We start from the raw sequence: 15965 nt of genomic DNA on the forward strand, positions 1-15965 counted from the left end.
AGGACCATGGTTTGTTTTCTTTGCCTAAGAAACTCTGCCAACAAGAACTCAGTGCTAGTCCTAAAATTCTGCAAATTCTAAACCCATTTAATGAAGGAAAGTTAGCCTCCAACTATGATTTGCAAAAAGAGGTGAGCTGCTCAGACACCACAGCTACAAACCATGGGCCATTAGAAACAAAAAAATACCATTCTGAATGCCTAGGGCAGATCATTTACTGCAGGAGGACTGAAGCAATTAATTGGGAATGCAAAGAAACAGCAGAGACATGACATTTGCTCCGAGCACCTTCAAAGATCACATGACATTTATTGCAAACTAACCCATCATTAGTACAGAAAATAGAATTAAGCTCTCATTTGGCTCTTTCCGGCAGCCAGCTGAGATGGAAGGCAGCGTGGTTGATTTCAGGGGGACCGGGTCCCGAAGAGACAGGAAGATGGGCTCTCTGAGGGCCACACCCACTCCTGTAGTAGGGGATCCACCCATAGCAGCATCTCAAGGCAAGGCTGAAAGAGAGAAGAAAAGGGTACTTTATGCCTGTTACCATAACTATACTCAGCAACAGAACCTCCGAAACTGGGTTCCATCACAAATGAGTCATTAAAATTAGCCTCTGCTGTCAGTTTTTGTACAGCACTTAGAGATTGGGGTACTTTATAAATTAAAAAGGCGAGCAAGGCTGTGTTATCAGACAGTCCAAACTTTTATAAAAAGCCAGTTCCCTTCCAATTAAGGGTGTTCAGAGCTAAAAAAACCCTGTTCAATTCAGGCATGTTGCACCAGCTGTTAACCAACATCAACTATTTTTGGATAACCAACTTCACAACTCTACAGGTATCTGAAAGCCCCAATTAGCTGGGGAGGATGGAAGTGATAAACTGAAGGGATGAACCAGGTTGGGAAAAGCTGCCCTACAGTTGAGATAACCAACTTCTACAATGAGTTTTTCTTTAACATGAGAAAATGGATTCTTCTCATGTACCAATACCTAGTACTTAATCTTTGATGACATCTAATGGATTTCTTTTATTCTTTCAATGGCTTGCACACCATGGAAGATGACACACTTTTAGCCTACCGGGGTTTGTAAAATGAACGTTTATTTTCATTCTCCCAGAAAAGAGCAGCAATTACAGCCATTATATAAATCTATGGTACAGCCACATTAGGAACATCTTTTCATTTCTTGCTAAATGCTGTGAAATGTCCTATGAACACTTAAGGGGAACAAATTCAAATGAACCCAAAGAACTGGGCTCCATTATGACGAATGATCTGGGAGAGGAGGCCCCAAAGGATGGGACATGTCCCTTTTAGGCTATTATAAATGACTGAAGGTTTGTTCTTGTGCTTAAGGCTCCAGGCTAGAAAGCAGGAGATGGTGAGTTCTAGTCCTGCCTTAGGCATGAAAGCAGGCTGGGTGACTTTGGGCCAGTCCCTCTCTCTCAGCCCAACCCACCTCACAGGGTTGTTGTTGTGGGGAAAATAGGAGGAAGGAGTATTAGGTATGTTCGCCGCCTTATTTATAAAAATAATAAAGGTGGGATAAAAAATCATATATATATGTATGTATGTATGTATGTATGTATGTATGTATGTATGTATCAACATTCAGGGTCGGAGGGATATACTCATTTATTGGCAGTAATTTCAGGAGAAGGGGCTTTATCTAGTCCAGTGTTTCTCAACCTTAACAACTTTAAGATATGTGGACTTCAACTCCCAGAATTCCCCAGCCAACATGTAAATGACGACCATTTACTTACTGGCTAAAAACAACAGGGTGGGGAATATCATGAAAGAGAGGCCTATCACAGGCTAGGATCTTGAACATTAAGTAGAACTCCCATGGTCCAATGCAGTATAGCTCTAAAACCAGCATGCATCAAACGGAATTGGGGACTGCTATCATTTGAGTGTTTCCAAGGGTCATCTGGCTGGCTGCTGCTGGAGACAAGGCTGGATTTGATGGGTGCTAGTCAGCTCTTGCATTCTTTATTTTCAACTTTAATGAGATGAGGCCTCAACAGGAAAAAGAATCCAAGGGATGACTCACCAGTCAATGGTCCTTGCTGCTAGCTCTGGGTGCTTGGAAATCTCATACATAAAATCTTAGGAAACGTAGAGCTGCATGAAGCCTTGATTTGGAGGCTCAGTTTGACGGAGATTCAACTGAATCGACCTCCTGATTTAATTGTCAAATCAAATCCATTCAAATTGCTGAGGCAATTCAGAAAGCCTTTATAACTGCACAAAAAGTGGTTCTCCCCCACCAAAAAAACCCAAAAAACAAAAACCCAACCTAATTTGGAAAACTGAACTGACACACTTTGAACTGAATGGATCCAACTGACAAACCAAATGATGCATGAAAGAGAGCAAAAGGGAGCGAGTTGCCAGAGCAAAGTGGCTTAGGTGCTGGATTTGGACTGAGACCCTGGTTCAAGCCCAGCCCTGGTTATGCAGTTCACTACGTGGTTTGGGGAAAGTTATTCCTTTTCAGCCCAACCTACATTACAGAGTTGCGGCCTGGGGAATAAAATAATGGGAGCCCGCCTAGGTATATCTTGAGATCAGAAGGACCCGTGCAATAAATAAAATAAAGGAGGCCACTATCTGGCCGTTTTGCCTTCTTCATAAGACAACAAATGTATATGTTTCTATGATAGCTTAAGCACGCTTTACTTATTTCTGGATGTTCCCTTCCAGTTTAAAGACAGCAGATTTTAGAGCTTGATTTTGGCTGTGTTTAAAAAAAGTCGCTATGAACCACAACGAGTTCATGTTTTGATTCTCTGCTGCATGCAGAGCCAAGGAAATCTGATTTCGGTGCTCAAGGGTTTAATAAATCAAAGCAGATTTGCATCTCTTTCTGCAGGAAAAATAAATTCAGGCCTTTGGAAGAATCTGAAACATGATGGCAAGGAGTGGACAAAAAGGCGAAATGGGAAAGACCAGTGGGCTGCAATGACTGGGAGAATAAAGCTGGGATCCAGTGACAACCCCCTTTTCTCTAGGGCAGTGCTTCTCAACCTTGGCAATGTTAAGATGTGTGGACTTCAACTCCCAGGATTCAACTCCCATGCTGGCTGGGGAATTCTGGAAGATGAAGTCCACACTTCTTAAAGTTACCAAGGTTGAGAAACACTGCTCTAGGGAGTCATTACCAAGTGTGAAATTCCCCTATCAATGTCCATCAGTAAAAGCTAGAAACAACGGCCGTTCTCTCAACTAGCCCATTAATTTATTAAATGTGTTGGATTCTTTTAAATTATGGGGACACAATTAATTGAATATTGATACCAATCCACCCCAAACATCCACCATTTTAATCCTCGGCAGTTCTTCTTTCCTCACTAATATTTGTTCCATGAAAAAAGGGTAGACAGCTCTACTTATATGGAAAAAAATAAGAGCTCTATTTTGGAACATAACTGGGGTGGAAAACAGAACCTATTTCCATCTTCATTCCCACCCCACCCAAAATCCTGGGCTTTACCCATTAGTCTCACTACAATATAACTGAACACTGGAAGATGAAGACTTCAAAGGGAACAGAATATGTCATCCCTGAAATAAAAATTTGCCTTTAAAGACAAAAAGGTCCTTATGTCTGCAAAACCTGGATTTCTAATTTTACAAGCAATATCTGGTGAAAGTCCAGAAGGCCTAGATTGGGAGGGGATGCAGAGCTGTGTAGCTGTTTCTTATTTCTACAGAACAGAAGTTTTAGAGGACTGGAGGGTGCCTGCAAATTTGGGAATCTTGCATAAGTTACATCTTGCTTTTCTTACTAGTGAGTTTACACAGCACCGGTTCACTCCTCACGCATTTTCTCCTTACCAAAACCACCCAAGAGCTCAGATCCTCCCGCTCTCCTTCAGCTTAGCAACCAGATCTTCCACTGTTTCCACCTTGACTCCAGCCTTACGCTGAGGAGGATCTTCCACGCTCAGAGTCTTCACTCGAGGGGTAAGATCCACACCAAGATCCGATGGCTTCACCACCTCAATTTTCTTCTTTTTGGCTTTCTGGGAAAGAGGATTGGAATGGGGAACAATTAACCAATCACGGTCCAGTTTTGCTGGAGAATTTGTTCTTCGGTATTTTTATGACCTGCCATTCCTGGAATGCTGAGTACCAACAGTAGTGGGGGAGTCAAAGCTTCTGTGCAAAGCTACAGCTCCCCTTTTGTTACTTGAGCACTTGGCTTCTAGCACTTACAGATGTCCATATAACCTCAAGCAACTGAATGCAGGCTCTGTAACAAAGATACACATGTTGTTCGGGGTGGAAAGCACTGTAAAAGGTAAGGCAGGGAGAAATTAAATCCGAATATTTAACAATAAAATTAAATTGTTAAATACAATGATATCATTATTGACTGCGGGGGTTACAGCTTTCCTTTGGGCCGTATTCTACATTTCAGTTCAATAACAGTTTTCAGAAGGACCCTGATGTCACAGTCAAAATGTTCTATGCGAATCTGAGGGACCTCAAGTTCCACCTTTCTCTTCTACAGAGCCATGGAGTTCCAAGAGGATGCCTGCTCTCAGCTCAGGCAAGTGCTTCTCTTAACCTTAAAGCTGTATACCCACTTAAATGGTTTGCTGGAGCAGGTAAGGAGCAGCCAAGTAAGGAAGAGGCATCAGGATCTTACCATGATGTTGGGCAGAGTTGCATAGCGGGGCTCATTCAGTCGTAAATCAGCAGTCACCACAGCAGGCAGCTTCAGGCGCACTGTCTCTAGACCCCCGTCAATTTCACGCTCAACCTTCAGCCAGTCCCCATCCACACTCACTTCTGAAGCAAACGTTCCCTGCCGAGAATAAAGAAGAACTGCTTCATTAAAAGCAGGACAGGTGTGATTTGTCCCAAATGGAAACCCCTTAAACCGGTGCTCTGTAAGTTGATATAGGGAGCTATGTTCGTTGCACATACCTCAAAATGTTTAGCAGCCTTTTCAAACCAACCCAATTTAAGAAAACAATTCTAAGTCACACGTGGGGATTAAGAGACAATACTTATCTGTCTCCACACAGATGAGGTGGCTTATTACAGTGTCGTGTTCAAACTTCAAGCACAGTGGCAACACACCCACCTAGGCAATTAAGTTCTGACAACACGACACATCCTGGAATTAAAACACCTTAACCCTGAGGCTGCCAGACTCTGTGATGTAGCTGTGAGGGCTCCAAGAGAAAGGCATCCTGCCTATCGCCCTTCCAAGGAAACAGCCACAGCAAAGCAGGTCACGGCCAGGAAACCAGTGAATCATGCAAAGGCCTGCACACTTTGCCTGCCCTTGAATCTATTGTCAAGCAGGCAGAGATCGCTGTGACCATCTCTCTGGAAATGTGACCGTTGTGCCGACATAAAATTTGAACTGGAAACCAACAAGTGTTGCCTGCATGCTGATCAGACCACAAATCCAGCCAAACAGAAGAAGAGTCCCAGTGAAGGGTTATTCCTCTTGGAGGATGAAGAAAACGTGACCAAAGGACTAACTGCCTTTAAAATGAGGCAGAGAGATTTCTATCCCAAACAAATAAAAAAGATTTATATCCTTCAGTCATAGGAAGCAGGAGAGATATACATTTTTGTATAAATCAATCAATCTAAACAAGTAGGCAGTGAATGCATGAACAAGTGAAATGCTGTTTTAAAGGGCCAAGTTTTCTATGCAAGCCCAAGCTTTTTGAGAACAATTCCTGCTTTTCCACATCAAGTTTCTTAGAACTACAGTGGCCAGCTGGGGGCTGAAAACAAAGAGAAGAATCTCACCCCCCTGCCAACAGGCTGCTCTATTTCATTGCTGGGTACAGAAAAGAGTTACACTAATGTGCCGATGACCATAATAAAGTTACTGAAATTGAGTTACACTGGGCACAGAGACTATTCCACCCTCTCTGCCAGCCTCCAGTTTTTCCTTGTCTTCCTTGACTACAAGACAATTTGTTCCAGGACATCAAGGTAACAGACTACCACTCAACTCCCCAACTGGATGTTTCATTCACTGGAGCAAAGGAAACAATTATCTACCTTTAAGCACACAGGCCCAAACTGGGAGGCTTCTAATTTACCTGCGGCCAGTCAAGAAATGCTGCTGTCATTTGCCCTGTCTGGTTACAGTCATCATCGATGGCCTGAGGTGGAGAAAAAGAAAAGGGGAGGGGGAGGAAAGGTCACATTAAAGACAAGGAAGCACTGCTGGTTGTGCAGGTTAATTTTCCCCCCAACAATCGCAGGGAAATGTGTACTACAAAGAAGGCCATTATAAGCAGATGACTGGTTTCACTGCAAAACTTTGCTTGGGAATGTTGACTCAAGATCACAAGAATATATATGTACATACACAAATAATCACACCTTTCCAGTTAAAGGTAGAGCTGGTTTGACTTTTCTACCTTCAACCGCCCTTTCCTTCTGAACAAAGTCATCAGTTGCAACATGAAACAAAAGCAGAAATACTTGCACTCAGTAATGGCCATGACAACATCAGGTTCCCCATTTTTCAGGGCCAGAAGCAGCAGCTTCAGCTAGCGAGGGAAAAAATGGTTGTATTTCACCGTGCCCTTTCTCAAGTCGGGAATGGCTCTCAACCCAGCTTTCCAGCTATCAGGGGGGCCTGCTGGATCAGCTCCAGTCCTGCATTTTCTTGGAAATCTATCAGCTTCGCAAGACTGAACTCTGCCTCCGCTGGCCTCAGCCTGGTGAGCTTGGCCCTTTTGGCATCAGCCTTTCCTTACTTGCCATGTGTCTTAGCTGAGTAATGGAGCCCGTTTCCTTGGCCGTGCCTGTTTTATCACATTGGAAATGTGCATGCTCCCTGCCCTGTTGCTATCCAAAGAAAGCTTTGGTTCTGACTTTTAGAATTTACAAAATGCCAACCTTCTCCAAAATTTTATGGCTGGGGAATTCTGGGAGTTGAAGTCCACATGTCTTAAAGTTGCCAAGGTTGAGAAACACTGGGCTAGAAACTTGTCCTTGGGTGAAGATTGCCCAAGATTCAGCACACAATTTATTTCTGCATGGTATATTTATCAGTGCCAAACCCAGCCCTTCCCCTCCTTTCCTCTCACCTGTTTCCCTAGCAGCAGAAGATTGACGCTTTCCTTCTTGGCAAGCGCCGCCAGGATCTTTGAAACCTGGAAGGGGGTGAGGTTCTCGTAGTCCTTTGCAGGGATGTCCACGTGGAGCCCCCGGTCAGCTCCCATTGCAAGGGCTGTGCGGATTGTCTCCTGCAGGTGCAACAACCACTGAAAAAGGAGGTCTCCAAGCATAGTTGCTTCCCCAGCCTAGAGTTCTCCCTCTCTTGAAGCACTTGGTAGCCACTGCCTAGTGACAACTGGGGAACCACATAAGAGTTTGGTAGTTTTCATAACCCAGCCCTCATCCAAAAGCAGGATAGGATGCTTTTATTTCAGCTGATAGCTAGAGGAAGGTAGATTAAAGACAGATAACCATCACATTGTAACTGCCCTGAGCCCTTAAGACAGGAAATGTTTTAAACTGGTGTTTTTTCAAACTTAGCAACTTTAAGATTTGTAGACTTCAACTCCCAGAGCTGAATTCTGGGAGTTGAAGTCCACACATCTTAAAGTTACTAAGTTTGAAAAAACACTGCTTTAAACCCAATTATGCAAAGCAATACACAGACACCTACCAAGGGCCTTGGAGATTCCCTGGTAGGGCTACCTCATATCCTTGGTAACAGGAACACTGGAATTCAAAGCAACATACATGGAAGTATCATATTTCACCTTCACAACCACCTTCACAGGCCACCCAGGCTGCAAATAATGACTACCTTAACACTGTCCAAAGAACACCATGGTTAAACTGGAATCCAGGTCTCTCACGTCTCCACTTAACACCGTGCTTGCATTTATATGCCTGCAAATGCTTTATTAGGATTAGAAGCAACCCCATGTCTCTTCCATTTTTATACATATACCCAGAGCATCCTATGAAAATCTGTATGCCCATCTTCTGCTCCAGAACTACATTCCCACTGTGGATAGGAAACGTATCAACAAAATGAGGGAGGAGAGTGTGGGAAACTGTATGGCAGGAACCGGTGACTGTTCACTCTGGAGAACAGCCCCACCAGTTTGCCCAAGGTGCAAAGCATTTGTAAGATAAGCCACCACTGCACTGGTCCCCATTCACAAATCAGATCTATTCACTTCACTAGCAACAGACATAATAGCTAACATAAAAGAAACAATACTATTCTCAAGAAGCTTCAAAGCAAAGGCTGAGATTTAATGCGGGCATGTGCCTCCCACCAGCACACCTATTCCCTATATTTTGTCATTTGGTAGAAATCTTGTCCATATGGAATATTTATCTTACCCTGAGCAGAAAGAAAATTGATGTGATGTTTTAATGATGTACGACGCTAGCATGAATGAACCGGAGATTGCTTTTCCAGCGTTGTTGATAGCAACAGTTAGAGCGTCTATGGGGAAGGGGATGCCTCCCCACTGGGAACACAGCCAAGGTACAAGACACATCCGAATCAGATGCATGGAAGCTGCTGAGCTAGCAGTTGTAAAGGCAACCCTGTGCCAGGCATACTACTAGAGAAAATAACCAGGAGCAGAAAGGGAAGGCAGCCTTAGAGATCTCCTGTTTTTTTTTCTTTTCCCCCCTCCTTAATCCCCGAGACTAAGGGACATCAGCAGCAGACTGATGCTTGGGGAAGGACAGGACAGCCAAAAATAAATAAATAAAAAAGACTCTAAGAGCAACCCAGCAAGTGAAGGTCATCAGGAAGTGGGAGCAGCAGTGCAGAAAATAACTGGTGACGGTGGAGCTGTCAAGAAGCCGCACTGACAGAAAATAGAATAGAGCCAGTTCTTGGGGGGCGGGAGGGGGGACAGTGGGGGAAAGGAGGCATGGCTGAATCAGGTACTGGCATAAGCTGAAGCTTAAACACAGAGAGAAGCTATCAAAAAAGCTTGGGACTTCAGGAAGAAAGCAGGTAGTGATCTATCTTTGGCATCGCAGCTGAGCCCACCAGTGCTACCGGAGGGCAGTGACAGGAGCACCATCTTTGACTGCAGACAGTCTGCATTCCAAACTGCACGGGGCTATAAAGCTGTTTCAGGCAGCAAACTTGAGCACTTAGCTAGGAGTTAAGCCCCAATGATCATGGCAAGAATAACTTCTGAATAAATATGCATAACATTGCACCATCAGCAGCTTTAAGAGAGTTGCCATCTCTCAGCCTGTATCTTTTTCACAAATACGAACAGGAAACCCTGGAACATATTGTAATCTCTTGCTTCCTAGGTGACAAGTACTGTATATGTGCTGGAAAAAAAAATTTTTTTTCAACACCACCATTAATGAGCCTTTGCATTTGGACTAGTCCTAAAATAGACAGAAGCAGAACACACATTCCTTCTCTTTATTGACTGCTAGATGAATTTCAACAGAGAGAAAACAAGCCTTTGTCCAATTATTATAAAAAAGCAACAAGAATGTTCTCTCTATAAGCATTCTCGTTCTTTAGGACTCCAATGCAATATTAAATTTGCACGTGCAAGTCTCTCTAAGGCATAATTCACTTCTGGAGCTGATTTCTATCCTCTGAACTACCATTTGACACTAGCTCCACCCCTAAGCAACTATTTTGCAACTGGTTCTGACTGGTTGATGTCATGATTATTATTATTTTTTAAAAACCCTCTCTCTGCCTTGGATCTGTTGTAAGGCACAAACATATTCCAGGCAGAATCCACTAACTGCCAAGGCTTTTGTACTTCCTTCTGTGCCTCAGACCAGAAAGCCCCACTAAATGCACAGGTCAACATCTCAGTTCTAATCTCAGTTACTCTCTCCACCCCACCCTGAACAAGCTTCGAGCTACACTTCCCCATTGCTTCAGTCATTGTCCCGTATTTGGAGAGAAAGAAATATGTCACCGACGCCTCCAACACAATGCACCCAAGTACGTCACCAAGTTCTCTCATGTGCAGCTGGTGCCGCCTGGCGGCCACCAGACCCTTAGAGAAGCTAAGCCAACCCCGTCCCTTCTCCCTTTGTACTCAGCTAGGTAAAGCCACTGATTCAGAGCTCATTCTTTTGACCTCCATCCACTCAACAGCTTTGCATGAAAGCAGGAAGGAATCCGAGCTCCAGTTTCTGACAGAAATGGGTGAAACGCATTTGGAAAAGGGACTGTAACCTGCAATGTCGAAAAGGTTTCATAAACTAAGCTAAGCTAAACCCAGCCCCTTGTTATTTCATAGAATTAGAAAGTCGGAAAAGGTCATCGGAGCCACTGAGTTCAACTGCCTGCTAGTACAGGACTCCAGACTGCTATAAATCCCCTTAAAAGATGGTTGCTTGAACACAACCAGTGAAGGTTACTTTACCCCCTGGCTAGGTAGGTAATTCCTTTGTTGATTTGTCAGAAGTTCAACTGAATCCTGCTTTCTAGGTTTATTATTCTGTGCCCTGCATTCTGCAACAGCAGATAATAGGCTGTGCCTTCTTAGGTATTTGATGAATAATACTGCATCACTTCTTAGCTAAATGCATCTAGTTCTCCCACAGGCCTAGTTTCCAGTCCTCTGATCATCCTCACTGCCCTTCTCTGCATCTGTTCCAGTTTGTCTGAATGGTTCTTAAAAGTCTGATGCCCACAAATAGGCACAGAACAGGATCTGAGTAATAAATATTAGTAGAACTAATATTTCTGGTGCTTTGGGACTTTTTATTGCTGCATCCTAACTTGTGTTTGTCTTTCTGCATTTACGTCACACTGCTGACTCATACTCAGCTTGTCATGATTCCAAGTCATTTATACTATTACTGAGTCATGCATTTCCCAGCAGATTCCTACGCATTTGATTTTCTTTAAGTCCCTAATTTCAATCTGCTGTTTTCAGCTACCTCTTGAAACTATAAATATTTGATCATTAATAAGCAAAATACTTTATCCTATTCAATTCCTTCTTGATCTGAAATAGAACAGCATAAGAGACCCTGAATAAAACACACAAAACAAATGTCTTATCAAGATTTGTGGAAAAGAGAGACTTAGACCCACTCATTTTGCTAAGAAGCATTTTTGCACAAATGAAGCAGGAGCCCTGAAATACTTATCTGAATTATCTGACGCTGAAATACTTTGCTCAGTCTCCTCTATCCCAGAAATAAACATATAATTTTGGAAAATGCATATGAGGGAAGAATAATAAACTTCTAAATAAAAATGTTCTTAAGACCTCTGATTACTGAACACAGCATTCACATGTATGTTCTTTTAAGATACAGGATTATCAGAATTTTAATTCAGCACCAAATACTATGCAAATAAAGTACTGATGGGCAACTCTGAAAAGAATTACAGAAGTTTCAGAGCATGACATTTAGTTTTCAGATATTATTTAAGAGATGGGCTAAGGCCCAATTTGGTATTGAACTAGAAAATTCATATTTGCTGGGCAAAATAGACCGAATTACAGGCAGTTATTCTTCAAGAACCCCCAGCTGGCAGTTGCTTCCCCTCCTTTTCAAGGGAAAGTACCCTCACCTGGCACTGCTGTGGGCCACAGCTGACAGCAACTACTTCTGAGACAAGTTTTTTCTCCTTGAGACGCACAGCCTCCTCTACAGCAATCTCACAGAATGGGTTCATTGAGTGCTTGACCCCATCGGTCACCACCCCTGAGTTGTCTGGTTTTACCCGCACCTGCAAAGGAGACAATCTATTAAAGAGGCATCCCAGGGAAATACAGAACTAGGGAACAACTCTTTGAGAACATTTCCAGTTCTTTAGGACAGTGTTTCTCAACCTCAGCAACTTTTAGATGTAGGGGGTTCAACTCCCAGAATCCCCCATGCTGGCTGGGGAATTCTGGGAGTTGAGCTCCAAACATCTTAAAGCTGCTGAGGATGAGAAACACTGCTTTAGGAGAACGAGATTTAGTAAGTTAATGCAGCTTTGTCTGTCCCAAGGAAGGCAAACCACACATTTTACCAGCAAATTGACTTCTGAAGAGAAATAAACTAATCAGCAGTTTAATTTCACTGGATCTCAGATCATCTAGGCGTACACAATGCACAGTACCTTGAAGATCTCTGTTAAATTAACTGAGAATAAATGTATTAGGCAAGACTCTATTTCTATCTGTGTCATGTATCAGTTTGCCAGAAACACACAGTTCTGGTCTACAGAACTTCAGAGCTGATTCATCCAATTACATTATTTTAGCCCACAGGTCACTGCTGTCAAATCTCCAAAGAGATACACAATGATACGTTTTTCACTATGGAAATAAAAGTATATTTTTTAAAAAGGCAACACAGATGGTAGATGGGGAGAATTGGAATGAACGTTAAAACTTATCTCCAGCCATTCTTTAAATTACACATTCATTTCAGATTATTGCTTTTTTTCTGCATGATTATCCTTGAGCAGGCATGAGAACTAAATTATATGTAGATGTGACAAAATGCAAACACAACCCATTTTATCCTTCTCATTATCTATTGTGCAGTGACACAACATCCCTAAGCAAGAGCTACAATGTGCAAGTATGTGGCACATTAAAAAATAAACCAAAAGTAGCCATGAAGGTGTAATAGTCACAGAGGACTAGGACCAGATATTTAAGTTCAAATTCATTCTCAGCCACCATGGAGCTTCCCTGGGTAACTTTTGAACCACTTGCTATATTTGAGACCAACCTACCCCACCGTGGGTGTTGTGACAGGAACCCAGAGTATATTCTGTAGTGTTTATAGCAGTGTTTCTCAACCTTTGCAACTTTAAGATGTGTGGACTTCAACTCTCAGAATTCCCCAGCCAGCCATGCTGGCTGGGGAATTCTGGGAGTTGAAATCCACACGTCTTAAAGTTGCAAAGGTTGAGAAACACTGGTTTATAGTGTTAGACTGAGACCAAGAGACCTGGGTTCAAGTGCCCACCCATTTGTGAAGCTCACCTGATGATTCAAGGCCAGTCACCCCGGCCTATTCCACGGGACTGTTTGTGGTAGGGATAAAACAGGAGCAGGGGCTACAATGTATTCTCAAGAGGAAGAGAGGGAATCAAAGAAACATCTTAAACCAGAGAGGGAGAGCAAGAAAGAATCCTTTCTGACTCTTCATCAGTTAGCAACCCCCGAAAGCAGGGAATGAAAAAGACTTAAAAGCATTCACGTGAGACTAAGGCCTGCCCTCATTTTTTTTTTTTTTAAATCTTCTTCCCAAACACGGCCTATTTTCTGAGGCTCCAAATCCAGCCTTCCCCAACCCGCAGTTAGAACTACAGACCCCAGGATTCCTAGCCAGCAGACTGAAGAGGAATTCTGGGAGTCCATAACAGGAGACAGTATCATGCTGTCTGTGGCTGGTTAACTGATGGATAGGAGACCATCAGGAGATCCCACGGCTATGGACAACCCTGGGAAAAAGACCGTGGGAAACCGGTTCCGCATTCTTGCCAAGGAAGCAACACGGAGCGGGGCTCGACGGCAGGGAGATTTTATACAGCCTGTGAAGGCCGAATTCAGGAGCATCTGCACTGGCTTGGGGGCATCTGGCCGGTCCTAATAATTGCAGACACGAAACTCGGGTACACTTTTGAGATGCACAATCCGGGCGTCGGGGGGAAGGAGAACCCGAAAGCCCCGGCGGCGCGCACCTTAACGGCATAGTCAATGACCCGCTTCACTCCCACCATCGCCCTCAGCCCGGCCGCCGCCATCTCTCCGCTCTTGCAGTCAGCGGCTCCGCCCACCCCTGCGCGCGCATTTCTCTCTCTCTCTCTCTCTCTCTCTCTCTCTCATCCTCTCTCTCTCCCTCCGCCCCCTCTATCGGCTCAGCCAATCCGAGGAAGCGGCAGGGCCCAATATCCGGAACTCCCAGTTAGACGTTGGTTTGGACTCCCCCCACAACTTCATGGGAGGGAAAACGAGAGAGGACCGCGCGCCAAGGGAATGATTGGCATAACAGTACATCCAATCATAGCGGGCTTCTGCACTCAGCGGAGGGCCGGGGAAGGTCCGTTCTGGTCACCATCCCTCCGGCCAATCATTCTCCGCTCCGAGAAAAGGCAGCCAATAGGAAGTCAGGCTTTTCTCCGCCTCCTTGCGGTGAAGTAGGCTTTGTCCTAGAGTGTGGGCCAAAGGGCGAGAGGCGTGTCAGGTTTCTCCCGGGGCAGGCGGTGAGGCACCCGCTTCATACCGGCCTGTATTATTGGCACGGGTGGTCTCCCTTGTGAGTGGTAGAGCCTTAGTGGCACTCTGGTGACCCTTGGGATCTCCTGCCCGTGCGAGCATCTTAACTCGCGTCAGCAGAGGCACGTCTGAATCCGGAACCGGACGTTACCGGTGATGGGAAGAACCGCTTCTCTGGTTCGTCCCCGCTGAGCACGCTATTTTTCACGGGCAAAAGTCGAAATACAACCGGGGATTTCAGAAAGTGCTGTTCCTGGGAGAGCGCCAGCGCCCACCCGAGTCCATTCCTTGACCATTCAGATTTTCTTCAAAGGTCTCCACCGCTGCTCGGCTACATCACCCATCATCCCTAGCCGTGGGGTCCTTTTCTTGCTTGAGCAGAAACCTGAGTGAATGTCAGCCAAGTGCGTTAAAGGAGTTTATTACAGGTTAGGTGAGAAGAATGATGAAAAAAGACAAGGATGGGAGAGGAAGAGCGAAAGAGAGAGACGGAGATGAAATCTGAATGTGGATGGGATGCATCACTCGTTTGTCCTTGTGGCAGCAGCGTGGCCGCGCCCTAATGTCATCATCCACCCCGTTGAAGCTGGAGATCAGGAGTAAACTTAAGATGTCACCCCACGTGGGGACATCACCGTATCTCCCAGCAGGAATGAAGTTGACTCTGCTCCGAACAAATGCTGTGCCTGATCGGACCCCGCCAGTGATCTGCTGGTTCTCTACGTGCTCCGTGCCTGTTGTTGCTCATCCTTTTTCTTCTGCCTGGAGGCACCTGGGGCATCTTCTGCCCAGGATGTAAACAATTCTGTAGTCGTCAGAGCCTCGGCGGTTTCCTCCTCTTCCCATCGCTTTGCCACAAAGTGGCAAACCCCTAAAAAGTAAAAAACAAACAAACAAAAAACCAAAACCTCAGTTTCCAGCAGGATGCTGTCTCATTTTCATCAGCCTAAAAGGTGGACTCTCCTTTCAGTTGAGCTGAGCGCTTGGGGATTTCATGTCGTTTTCTTGGCAAATTATTATTATTAGATTTTTATCCCACCTTTATATCTGGTTAACTCAAGGTGGCAAACGTACCTAATAATACCTACCTTTATATTTGATCAACTTAACACGACAAACATACCTAATATTCCTGCACCTCCTATTTTCCCCACAACTGCCTTGTGAGGTGGGTTGGGCTGAGACAGAGTGACTGGCCCAAAGACACCCAGCCGGCTTTCATGCCTAAGGGAGGCCTAGAACTCACCGTCTCCTGGTTTCTAGGCCAGCACCTTCACCACTGCGCCGAATTGGCTCCATATGAAAATGGTTTGCCGTTAACTTTTTCCAGATTTTTTTCCTCCAACTCCCCAGTCTAGTGCACAGTTCTGAGAGCTCCTGATGGTCTCCCATCCAAGCACTAACAAGGTAAAACCCTGCTTAACTTGTTTCCTTGGGATCAGGCAAGCTCAGCTAGGTGCTGATACCAGCTGAGGCTCTTCGTACCTGGGTTACTGTCATGGAAACACAAATAAAAGGGAATGGCACGGCTGTTACACTTCAGGAGTGACACCCGCTTGATTCTCAGGGTACCAAACTCAGAGTACTGAAGCCTGAAGAGGGGCCAAGTGTTGTGTAAGAATTGCCAATAAAGAAAGGTGGTCTTCCCTTAAGTTCTCTGCTTGGATTTGTGCAAGCTTCCTCCTTCCTTTCAGCTTGGCCCTTATTCTCGTTTTCACTGCTTCTCCTACCTGCCATGGAAGCTACCACAATGGATAACCA

The 15965-nt window shown here is 44.5% G+C and overlaps 1 protein-coding gene across 1 annotated transcript; it reads right to left on the bottom strand.

The window, feature by feature from the left end:
• Positions 1-289: 289 nt before the first annotated feature.
• ETFB (electron transfer flavoprotein subunit beta) lies at positions 290-13783 on the bottom strand. The gene is made up of 7 exons (XM_007436823.3): positions 13670-13783; positions 11555-11713; positions 7086-7244; positions 6087-6149; positions 4664-4822; positions 3847-4034; positions 290-509 (listed from the first exon to the last, which is right to left on the bottom strand). The coding sequence occupies exons 1-6, from the start codon at positions 13730-13732 to the stop codon at positions 3864-3866; spliced, it is 774 nt and encodes a 257-aa protein (XP_007436885.1). The 5' UTR covers positions 13733-13783; the 3' UTR covers positions 290-509; positions 3847-3863.
• Between the last annotated feature and the right edge of the window lie 2182 nt (positions 13784-15965).

This window comes from Python bivittatus, unplaced genomic scaffold (assembly GCF_059951505.1).
Source record: "Python bivittatus isolate LINGU-HERP-01145 unplaced genomic scaffold, Pbiv_v1 ctg000310_np1212, whole genome shotgun sequence".
NCBI lineage: Eukaryota > Metazoa > Chordata > Lepidosauria > Squamata > Pythonidae > Python > Python bivittatus.